The sequence below is a fragment of the Manis pentadactyla genome, chromosome 3 (genome assembly GCF_030020395.1).
Source record: "Manis pentadactyla isolate mManPen7 chromosome 3, mManPen7.hap1, whole genome shotgun sequence".
Taxonomy (NCBI): Eukaryota; Metazoa; Chordata; class Mammalia; order Pholidota; family Manidae; genus Manis; species Manis pentadactyla.
In genome coordinates this window covers 211,143,274-211,155,733 of record NC_080021.1, presented here as the reverse complement: position 1 = coordinate 211,155,733, position 12,460 = coordinate 211,143,274, and the positions used below count along the sequence as shown (strand labels likewise).

The 12,460-nt window shown below is 48.1% G+C and overlaps 1 protein-coding gene across 2 annotated transcripts in view; it reads right to left on the bottom strand.

The window, feature by feature from the left end:
- Window positions 1–210: 210 nt before the first annotated feature.
- LHX2 (LIM homeobox 2) overlaps window positions 211–12,460 on the bottom strand; it is a 31,632-nt gene continuing 19,382 nt past the window's right edge. For both annotated transcript variants that reach the window (XM_057499021.1, XM_036913981.2), the window contains exons 4-5: window positions 10,925–11,130; window positions 211–1,165 (exon numbers count right to left, since the gene is read on the bottom strand). In XM_057499021.1, coding sequence (XP_057355004.1) covers window positions 878–1,165; window positions 10,925–11,130 — 494 coding nt within the window. In that variant the 3' untranslated portion in view covers window positions 211–877. The remainder of the gene's footprint in view (window positions 1,166–10,924; window positions 11,131–12,460) is intronic.

Here is a 12,460-nt window from a genome sequence, read left to right as displayed (position 1 = left end):
CATCTCACAAGATTATCTCTTGTCCGTCTCTGCCTCCACTCTAAGTTCCTTGAGGGCAAGAACTGTATTGACTTCATCTGTAGGTCTTGACAAGCAGCCCGAAGTCCAGCACAGAAGAGGAGCCCATGCATGTTAATATGTATCAGTTATTATAAACAAGTATTATAGATAAATAAGGGAAGACCCTGGAATTTATCTCTGGACTTCAGTTAAGGCTCTTAATCCTGTGAATGTCACACCCAACTAAACAGCAGCAGCACCAACTAGTTTCAATAAGTGGTTTTATTACTGGTTAGATTTTACAAATTCTGATATTTGAACAGACTTCCACCTTAAAATTCTAAAACAACAAAGCGACCGTTGGAGGGGGTTTGATTTTTTCCTTTTTTTTTTTTCTTTTTTCTTTTTGGGACTATTCAAAGTAACAAACTGGGGTTTTTTTTGTTGTTTTTGTTTTTTGTTTTTTGTTTTTTTACATTTTTGCTCTGGTCATAAATATACAGAGAGAAAAAGTGGGAAAAAAAATGAACAAGTCATCCAAAGTATGGAGATAAAACAGTATTCCTAAGGCACGTGGCAGTCTTTGAAAATACAGAAGCTCTAGCCAACTTAAATTATTTGTTGTTTTTCCTCGCTCAGTCCACAAAACTGTACAGTGACACAAATGTTGTGTTGCAGATCGATCTTCCAAGTAATTCCTCAGCCCACAGCCGCTGCATTAGCCGGACACACAATTATTTTCTTTCTCTGTTTCCAGGCGAGATCCTAAAATGTGGTTAGTTAGTTGCTCAAAGCCTCTATTTTAAAATACACTTGGAATTCAACTAAAGATAATTTCTTTTTTAAAGAAATTGTGGGGCAGGGGGGGTACGAGTCATTAGAAAAGGTTGGTAAGAGTCGTTTGTGAGGGGCTGTGAGGCTCGTGGCCCTCCAGGTTGCCAGGCACAGAAGTTAAGACGGATGTCACAGTTGGCAGGGTGGGACTAGTCAAGTCTGTGAGGGTGGTGGGCGTGCTGGAGGGGCTGAGCGAGGCATTGGAGAGCTCCGAGGCTGGCCCCGATGGCGTCCCCGTCTGCAGCGCCGCCTCCGTGGACTTGTCCACGCCCGTGTTTTCCTGCCGTAAAAGGTTGCGCCTGAACTTGGCCCGGGCATTCTGAAACCAAACCTATGTGGGTCCAAAGGGAAGGCCTGGTTAGAAGACAAGCAGGGACTCGAGAACAGCAGCGCATCCCCCCAACCGACTGTTGAACTCAGAGGTACTAATCAGTATTTTGGGGGAGTAAAAAGTCATACTGGCAATATTTTGTTCTTAATAAAATAAAAATTTCCTTTTCTCTAGTTGGCTATTACTGGGTTTCCCTTTCCGTTAGGAGGTCCCAGAGCTGAGCTCACTCTGCAGTATCGCAGCCTCTAGCCACGTGTGGCCACTGAGCACTTGAAATGCGACTAGCATTTCAGTTTGTAGGTGAAAACATACAATAGAGTTGAAGACTTAGTGTGGGGAAAAATTGAAAGTAAAATACCTCAATAATTATTTTTATACTGGTTGCTTGTTGAAATGGTAATATTTTAGATATACTGGGCTAAACAAAATACATTCTTAATTTTACCAGCTCCTTTTTGCATTCTGAATGTGGCTACTAAAAAACTTTAAAGTGTAAAATTACATATGTGGCTCACATTGCATTGCTATTGGACAGCACTGTTCTGGAAGATGTACAAAAACCAAATCTTGATCATTTTTCACAAAGGTTGAGAGATTTGTTGTTTTCGGGAATCACCTTTAAGCAGGCAATAGGTCCCAGAAGTTCTTGTTGGTACAGTTTTGTGTTTCCTGGTCAGTAAGTCTGAGAAATACTAGGATGGTGTAAAAAACACATAGGGATCAGTCAGTAAAGAGCTACTAAGAGGAAGAAAAAGATATGGAACCTAGCCTCCAGCACCATCCATTGGAGAAGCCACGGGGTACTAGGCCCACGGGTTTCAGGTCTCAGAGCAAAGGGTGGGCAGGGTGGGAACGGCTGCCTGAGTAAAACAAAACCAGGGAGGTTGTGACACAGAATCCCTCTCCCAACCTGCCGGGCGCCAGTATCATTTGTGAGGGAGGCGGACTAAGCTACAGAGTTAGGATTGAGCTTGTTATGAAAAGAAGACGAAAGGGAGAATGAAGGTTTACTTTCAATTCTCCTTGAGCAGACACACACAGCCATCCACACTCATACCTCTGCACGCAAGTCTGTACACACTCATGAAGACAAGCATAGAAACTCATCTACACAGCACCACCTCCCCCAGCTAGTATGCCTGCTTTCCTAACTGCACAGAGGGTCTGGCTGTACCCCAAGGTCATCAAAGTACTTTGAGAGAGGCTTAGGAAATCCAGGCCACTGTAGGGGGTGGAGGGTTGTATCTCCCAAAGAAAAAAAGCCCAAAAGGCAGGGCCCCTTCACTTCCCTTTGTGCAAAGAAAACACCCGCCAGAAGCCTCCCCATAAAATAAAGGGCCTTGGGGAATTCTACAGATTCTGGGGTGTCCAGTTGCATATTTCCAGATGTGCCTGCATCTGCCTGTCTTCCCAGTGTCTCAGACAGGGTGGGAAGGCTGACTCCTGGACCTCTCTTCCCCTGGGGACTAGCCCAGCTACACGGGCCTGTGGCCTCCAACCTGCCTTTTTGGTGGCTTGATACAATTTGGGCTCAATCAAAAGAACAGCTGAAAGAATCCTGGAACAAGGAGGGAGATACAGTCCCCATGAAGTCAGAAACAAAGCTTTCTCCCCAGCACACTGGATCTTCTCAGGAAGAAAGCACACTTTTCCCAGGCTTTCCACACAAAGCAAGCCCTTCACCTCTTCTGGGGGTTTGCAAATAAGTACAGTGCTTCTAAGACCACCCTCCATGTGCTCTTCTTGTGGTAGGGGGTCCTTCCCTTCCCAGGCTGCAGAAATCTGTGGGGGTGGGACTCTGGTCTGCCTAGCCCAGGAAATGGCTGATGGAGAAATGGATGGAGAAAGCTCCCAGAGGCCCTCAGAGAGAGGAAGCGACTTCCACAAAGACTCATGGCACATTGAAAGCAAGGTAGGCCAAAGCCACCTCTTCCCATTGTCCTGGTCACACACTGTGTATCTGACTCTCCAAGCAGTAGCGGGGAGCCCAGGGGGGTGGTGTGTTGCCCATCAATCTGGGGCTCCAAGCCCTTGGGAAGGACTGGAACCAGTTAACTGTCAGCTGTTTTCTATTTCTCCAGCGTTGCCCCTAACAGTGGTCTGTAAACAATGACACCATCTTCCACAACTGCCTTTGCTTTACTGGATTTGAGGCCCTGGAATCTGGTGGATGAAAATCAACAGCTCAACTGACAGCCGGCTGCTGAGGGCCTTTGTCTTGGGTCTGTTCTTAGCCTTAAGGAGGGCCTCAGCAGAATTCTCTCTCAGATACTCCAAAAAGCCCACTCCCAAGAAGTTTTTGGGGTAGGAACCCTAAGTCATCTTTGTGTCCTGGGGACACAGCACAGGGACTAGCAAAGATTAAGACTCAGTCACATGCACTGAGTTACCAGTAATAATAGCAGATGACATTAATAGACCTCAATATGCCAGGCACCATGCCACCTCTAATGGGCACACTCACAGGCTATGTGATAAGCCGAGTAAGGGGAGGTGTCACCTTACCCCCATTTTATAGATTTAAAACCAGACAGGCTCAGATAGGTTAGGTCACTTGCCCAAGGTCACACAGAGGCCAAGCTAGGATTAGAATCCAAGAATCCAGGGTTGTCTGCCATAAAAAGTCAAGGCTCTCTCTATCACATGATCTTGAATGAGTCAGCAAGTGAAGGGAATGAATGAATGAATGAATGAATGAATGAGTGAATAAACACAGAAGCAACTGTGGTGCCTTGGAAAGAGCACTGGATGTATCTTCTGGATCTGGGTCTGCTACTGACCAGCCCAGTGATCTTGTGCTAGCCCTTTACCTCTGGGTATGCCTCAGTTTCCCTACCTGTACAACAAGAGGGTTGGAACATACCACACAATCTCTATAGCCTCTTGGGGTTCTCACAGGCTGGGATTTTAGGGCAGCGGGAACAAGGAAATGATCTGCTCCACCCACCCATCATCTTACACTCACAGCCCTCCCTCTTCATCAGTGGAAGTGGCTTACCCTGGTGCATGGGGGATCCCCAGTCAGACCCTGGTGGATGAGAAAGCCCACACTGCTATGTGCCCCCGCCTCAGGCACCAACTGGCCCTGCAGGCTGGGGAAGAATACCCTTCCTCAGGGTTCTCCCATTCAGGGGACCAGGATACCCAGTGGGAACCCCAATTTGCACCACAAATCCCCTCCTGGGTCACTAAGGAAACCAGTCAAAAGGCAAAATCTTCCTGCCCAAAGATGTCCACTGTAGCTCTTTTTCTGTAACTTCAAACTAATGGCTGTATCCAAAGTGTCTGGTCAGAGTAAACAAGTGAACCTCACGACACTCACACTCCATGCAAGTGCAGTGGAAATGTCTTGTGACAAATGTTATGTGAGAATAAAAAGAATTTTAAAATTACATCCTCTGGTATTGCAACTTCATAAAGAAAAGAATAACAAGTATTATTCACTCACGAAGTGCCAGGTATTGTCTAAGCAAAGTTCTAAGCACTTTACGCATACTAACTCATGTGAAGGCGTACAAGGTAGGCCCGATGTTATTGCCAGGTGAGGAGACAGAGGCACAGAGCCCAGTCAAGGAGGTGAAGCTGAGATGTGAATCCTAGCAGGCTGGGTCCATGCCCTTATTTACTTAACCTGTACACTGCACACTTGAAATGTTGGCTTCAGGTTCTCTTACATGAGTAATTTTTCCCCCTATTTTTCTAACCTGTCTGTATAGCCATTCTATTATTTTATAAAAATTTTTAAAGTTTTTTTTAAAGAAACAAAAATAACAAGCACTGTACTAGACATCATGAATCCTTGGTCCCAGCTCTAGGACTGCAGCTACTTTGCTGTGGGGCCTTGGATGAGTCACTCCACCTCTTTGGGCTTCAGGATCCTCTCTTTTAAATGAGATTTGGGCCAAATCATCTATGGACACTCCCCATAGCCCTGTGCAAATAACAGACATAACAATGCTCACTCTCCCCATTTTATAGAAGGGGAAGCTGAGGATCACAGAAAGGAAGTGACTGGCCCTAGCGTGAACCTCACCTCATCAGGAAAGCCATTCCTGACTACATCTTGCACCAGGTCACATCCCTGTGTTATATACTCTAATTGTACCTCTGTTTTTCCTTCCTACCACTTCTATTTTATTTCTGTCAAGAGTTCAATAAGGGTTCTGTACTTAAATAAATGTGGGAAATGTTAGACAAAATTAAATCTCTTCAGGATTTCTCAGTGCCTTTAGTAATGCTAACGTGCTCTGATCTCCAAGAGAAAGACATATTCAGTCTTTAGCATTTCCCAAACTTAGTTGGCCCTGGAATCATCTAAAAGATACTTTTATTACGAGATATCTTAAATACACAGAAAAATATAGAGATTAGTCTTATCCCATTTTAGTTATTTATAAAACACCTGGTTGCACAAATTTGTCTCCCTTCTGGATGGCATGTTTCAGCAGCGGCTGTTCACTGCTCACTGTCGGGGTCACCACTGAATCTTTAGGGCCTCATGCCCTGCCCAGATGTGGAAGAAGGTCAGCATATGTGTTAAATAAGTGAGTGGACAGAGGAAAGCTAGCATTCTTGGTTTCTGAGTTCTCATATGGGTTAATGACAACCAACCAGTCATCTGAAGGGTGTTTTTAAACTGTTGGTGTTTAAAATGTATTTCCCTTCAAAGTCACACCAAGAACCCCTAAGAAGACCTTCACCACCCAGACCAATGAGCTCACCTCCCCACTCCCCAAGCCTAGAACATCTTAATATTCTGTCTTCCTGACCTTTCCCCAGGAAGGAAAAGAGGCAACTCAGAGAGGCACCTATGTGCTAAGGTCTCCAAGCCTTTACAAAGCTTAATGCCTTAATGGACCTTTGTCCAAGAGGCCATCCGTCTCCAGGTCACCTTGCCCACTGATAGAAAGTGAGTACTGCGGTTGTCATGCTGCTGCTGAAGATGATTTCCAGCACTTTCTATGCACTCAGGGATGTACAACAGGATTCCTGCTTTCCTACCAAGACATGGCATCTGTGACCTGCTACTTGCCTTCTCTCCCATCTGTGCTGCTGCATTCTCCCCTAGATCCAAGACTGGGGTGGGAATCACAGTCCCTACACTGCGCTCTATTGGAAAGAGCTGTGGAATCAGACCGATCACTTACTAGCTGTGAAACTGGGCAAGAATCCTAGTCTCCCTGAACCCCAGCTTCCCCACTGGCAAATGAAGATAATTAATTTTTTAAATATGTGCAAAAGAGGTTGGTAGACTGAACTCTCCTAGGTAAATGTGTAAGATTAACACACATTGAGTCCCTAATACATACTTTACAAAACCCCTAATACATATATATATAAAGTCCCTAATATACACTTTGTCATCTCATTTGTTCCTTGCAATGACCTAGTGAAGTATTATTACCATCCCCATTTACAGCTGAGGCCACTGAGGCTCAGAGGGGCTACATCTCTTGCATCACTTAGAGAAGAAGTGGGACAGTTGAGTCTGGAGCTCACATCAGCTGATTCTAAATTCCAGCAGGGATACTGCATCCCAGGCATCCCAGGCCTACCACGCTGGTGGTGCTTATGCATTAGACTCAGTAACAGCCTAGAACTCCTTACACACACACACACACCACACACACACACACACACACACACACACAACCACACACACACAACCACACACACACACACTTATGCATTAGACTCAGTAACAGCCTAGAACTCCTTACACACACACACACGCACACAACCACACACAATTATCCTCCCACAGCCTAGAACTCCTTACACACACACACCACACACACACACACACAAATTATCCTCCCACAGCCTAGAACTCCTTACACACACACACACACCACACACACACACACACAATTATCCTCCCACAGCCTAGAACTCCTTACACACACACACACACACAATTATCCTTCCACAGCCTAGAACTCCTTACACACACCACACACACATCTCCCACAGCCTAGAACTCCTTACACACACACCACACACACACACAAATTATCCTCCCACAGCCTAGAACTCCTTACACACACACACACACACACACACACACACACACGATTATCCTCCCACAGCCTAAAACACACACACCCTCCTTTAGGAGCATACCCTCCACCTCACCTGCCCTGGCCATGCACTCTCTCTGAAGGGTTGAGGTGGGCCACAGCCTGCAGGGGGCACCCAACACCCAGTTCCATTAAGCTGGTGTAGACAAAGGATGAGGAACCATTTCATGGGCATCTACTTTGTACTAGCAGGCACCATGCTGGAGTCTTCCTATTCATTGTCTCAATCCTCAAGAATCCTCAAGGTACAAACTATTATTATCTCTGTTCCGCAGATAAGGAACTGGGCTCAGAGAGAAAAATTAAAGTGCTGGATCACCCTGCTGTTAAGTCAGAAAGGATCTGAACCAGGCTGTTACCTTCCAAAGCCACATCACCAGCTACCTTACCCAAAACTGCTCCCATCCCTTCTCCCTCATCTCCCTGACTGCTAATGGCCTATCAGCAGTCAGGACACCTGGGAGAGAGCCCCATGCTGTCAATGCCTGGCCTTGAACAAATCACTTCATCTCACTAGTTCTTAAGCTTCTCATCTGTAAAATGGGCCGGGAAGTATAAGGTGAGGTGAATGTGTGGCTGGAAAGATACTGTTTTGCAAACTACTGCATTATCACCACCAGCTATTCTGTTAGGGAATATTAAGGATTTGTGCAGGAGATTTGGAGTTCTGGGAGTGGGAGAACAGCGGTCTAGTGTGCCTTACTGGTATGACTGCTCCTCCTGCCAGCAACAATAACATACATAGGTACTAAAATGATGATACTCACACTCAGAGGCAGACACTGCTGGGTTGGCTTGGAAGAGAAAGAGCAATGCCTATGGATCAGACAGGCTGCCTGGGTGTGGATCCAGCTCTGCTCCTTACTAGCAAAGTGTGACACGGGGCAAGTGGAAATCATTTGGGCCTCAATGTTCTCATCTGTAGAGTGGGGGAGGAGGGATCATGATGCCCTACAATGAGGACTCAAGGAGCAAATGTATTTCACAGGCCTTTCCAAGTGCCTGGTACAGAGTAGAGCACTCGAACATTTATTGATTAGGAGACACACCAAAACTGTCCACGCTTTTTTCCCTCAACCAGTCCCATGCCCCTGGGCTTTTCCGAGTCCTCATGGTGGAGGGGCACAATCTCCATGGGGGCAAATGTGAGCAGCCCTGGCTCAGGATTCTAGGGGACGAGGGGGCAGGGCACACACTCTCCCAGGTCTCTCAGGTGAGCCTTCCCTCACACAGAGGGTGGTTGGCTCCTCCCCCATCTCCCAAAGAGCCTCCTCCCCACCCCCAACTGGACACACTGGGGAAACTGAATGTGGCTCTGCAGTACACCTACTAAGTGAAACTTTTTCAGGGCCAGGACTCTGGTTCATTCATATCTGGGTCCCTGGGGGCTGGGTCAGTAGCTGTTTGGTCAGATGAAAGGATGGACAATAACTATGCTAGAAATCCAGAGCGCTCCTAAATCAGGTAACCAGGCCTCCTGCCTCACTAAGGCCAGCAGAGAGTGGCTCCTCAATCAGATGCAGGCTCAACTATGGGCACTTTTTCTTTCACTTAATCTGGATAACTGGGAGATAGATGTATGAGCCCTCATGGTGCCCATTTTACAGATGAAAAAGCTATGGCTCAGCTACGTTAACTAATTTGTCCAAGCACAAGACACACAGCCAGTAAGTAGACGAGCAGCAGAAGGGAACCCAGACCTTCCTGAACCCAGTTTCCCCACAGTGTGTCCCTGCCCTTACTCCTGCCTGCCTGCTCCCAGGGGCTGATTCATGAACCACCCCCACCCACACATCAGAAGGGTATCCAGACACGGGAAGGATCAAAGCATCCTACTAACCAGAGAAGAGGCTGGCAACTGGTCCACCCAGGGCTGAGGATCGGAGGGGGTGCCAAGGAGGGTCCCCCGAACTAACCCCAAGAAATTGAAGTCCGAGAAAAACGGATGAGGGCGATCCGAGACCCCAAGGACACAGCACTGTCCCCAGCCCTTGCTTGAGCCCAGGCCAGAGGAACCCGCGGGCAAAATGGGCCCAAATAGGAGGGGCGGGGCCGGCGCAGAGCGCCGGCTGGGGGCGGACCCACAGAGGCGCATCAGCGTCCCATTGGCGGGCCCTCGCCTCCCCCGGTCACGTCACCGAGCCCGCAAGACGAAGCTGACCCAGAGCCTCTCTCAATGAGCAGGGGCGCGGGCAAGCAGGGCAGAGAGCCCCGACTCCCAACTCCCCGGAGATCTGCAGACCTTCGCTCATGTCACAGTCCCTTCCCACCACTGCTGCCATCCCCAAAATGCTTCTTTTCTTTTTCTGACAGACTTGCAGCAAAACTTTGGGCAGCTGCGCAGCCCACCATCATCACCCTCAACACCTTGGTGTCGCTTCCCTCCCCATTGGTCATCAGTCTCCAACGAACTTGGGCTGGAGGGTAGGTGAGACGGGCCTGGACTCGAATCCCAGCACCTTCCCTCACGCTGTGAGACCTCATGGTCAGACCACCTTCTCTCTCGATTTTCTTACCCCAAAATGTGCGTGGCTCTCCCTACAATCACACGTCCTGAGGAGCTGCTTAAACTTGCCATAAAGGGAGATATTCTCACGTTATCATTTTACGCGTGTGTGTGGGTGGTGGTGGGGGGATGGACTGAAGTTCAGAGACCAGAATAGCGTTCATTCTAGTTGATTAACTGGTGCGCAGCTACCATCCACTGAGCAGTTAAGTGCCAGCTACGACGGTGGATACTTACATCATCTCAATGTTCCTCCAATAAACCTGCAGCATAGTAATTTCTTGTGTCTGTTTTACACATCATGAAACAGGCTCAGAGGACTGAAGTGACTTGCTCGGGACCTCAAAATGAGTAAGAGGAGGGGCTGACAACTTGAGAAGTGGTGGCTCAAGGCTCTGCCACAAGTTTGGGTCATGCAGGAGCCTGTGAGTCCCCAAATGGGGGTTCTTAATATCTTCGGGGTGATGGACAGACCCTTCAGAAATCTGATGAAAGTTCTGGATTCTATCAAGAAAGCACCCTCACATACAAGTGCAATTCTGCCCAGTTTCCAAGGCACCCATCTACTCTCAAATTCCTTTGGGCAGACCCAGGAGAGCCCCCATGGCCCTCCCAAGGGCTCTTCCCCCAACACACACACACACACCCAAACCTTGCTTCTGGGAGCTTCTGAGAAACAAAGAAGAAAAACTTAGAGACAGAAAGAAAGAGAAACTAGAGAGAGCAAGTGAGGAGCAAGAAGCAGAAGGAGCAAAGGGCTCAACAGCAGTTGCCTCAGACATGCATCCTGGGATGAGGGGCCAACGTGGGCGGAGGACCGAAAAAGCATCTGAAATGCTTGAACCTTTTACAAAATGAACATGCTTGAGTGTCGCTTGAGTAATAAATAGCAACCAAGAATTGTTTACAAGAAAGAAAAGAGACTGTGTGGAGACAAAGAGGTCAGAGGGACACACATACACAAAACAGAAATTGTGAGACAAAAATTGAAAGAGACAGTAGACGTAAAGTTAGAAAAAAGATTGTCATACAGCTTGAGACAGACTGAAGAGTTGGAGAAAGAGAAGAAAGAGAAAGGGAAAGTCCTTCCAAGGCACACCACGGCTGTGGGCTTCCACCCCAAACCCTGGCTGCCGCAGATGCCCGCAACCCCTAGCCCGGACCCCAGCTGACCTGGAGGACCCGCTTGGTGAGGCCCGTCTTCTGCGCGAGCTGCTTCAAGTCCTTAGCGTCAGGGTTGTGGTTAATGGCAAAGTAAGACTTCATGGTCCGAAGCTGGTGGTGCTTGAAGGAGGTGCGCATGCGCTTCGTCTTCTGGCTGCTGGGGTATGGCTGGTCGCGGTCCAGGTGCTCCGCGTCATTCTCGTTGCAGCTCAGCGCTGGGGAGGGGACGCAGAGGGGGCAGGTGAACCTCCTAACCTGCCTTTGAACACCCACACATTGCCTAGTCCACACCCACCCTATCCACCCACCACCAAGTATTTCTAACCTAGAACTATACTGGCTGCGTGTGCTGCCCCTGAGATGGAGATATTATCCCCATTATATAGATTTACAGGGTAATTAGAGACTCAGAGAGAGCCACCTGCCCAGGGTCACTCTCCTAGGAAATGCTGGATTCAAACCTAGCTTTAGGAATCTGAAATCGTTTTGAGCCATCATGTTACAGTAACAGCTACAACTTGTTGATAGCTTATCTGACTCCAGCTGATGTGCTGAAGGGCTTTACTTGCACATTTCCATCGAATTCTCAATCAACCCTATTAGCAAGGCATTAGATCCCCCTTTTTAAAGATGTTGAAACTGAGGCTCATAGTGGGAAGTCACTTGACAGAGGATGCAGGAGCACAGGGCCTCTGGGGCCCACAATCTTCCTGTTTTCCCCCTGCATTCCCCAAGGAGGAGGGCTGTGTCTGGTCTCCCCACCCCCGGTTTTAGGGACAGGCACCTTGAAGCTGATGACTGACATCTCTCCACTCTGATTTCACCCTCATCAATTCTCACACCCAGAAGTACTGCATGACCCCTCGGCTCTGAGCACTGGGCTGAAGGTTGGAAATCATAGTTTGTAGTCTAATCTGCACCACTGCCCTCTGAAGCAGCTGTTCCCCAGTTTTACAAATGGGGTGCATGAGGCAGGGAGGTTAAGCAATCTTTGGGATTCTCATAGAAAGGGAAGGAAGTTAGAGGAAGAAATTAACGTGGATTTGGCACGTAGGGTATGCCTTTGGCTTTCTGTACATCAGGAGGCATCACTATTGCTCCAAGGGTGGCTACTGCTGTTCACCCCACCTTAGAGAAGAGGAAGCTAACCCTGAGGGAAAGGCAGCCACAAGCACACAGCCCCACCACTGGTAATGGCTGAGCCTAAATTCAATACTGCAGTCTTGCTCCCTTCCACAAAGGGAGGCAAAGATGAAGCATGAGTCTTTGGGGAGGCTGTCCCTATCCAGAAGGTGCCCAGCAGGGGCCTAACTGCCAATGCCTAAAAGGCACTGAGGGTGGGGAACAGGGGTGGAAACCTTGGGCCTCAGAAAGTTGCTGGGCAACCTGGAGGCTGATGGGGACATGCAGGACCTCTCTCCAAGGTCCCCTCATTGAATCCGAAGCCATCCTACCCGTAAGTTCTTACTTTGGGGAAACCTCATAGGAGAGTAACTAATTCCCACTAAACTGGGACTATATCTCAAGCTCCAATCACCTGCCCAT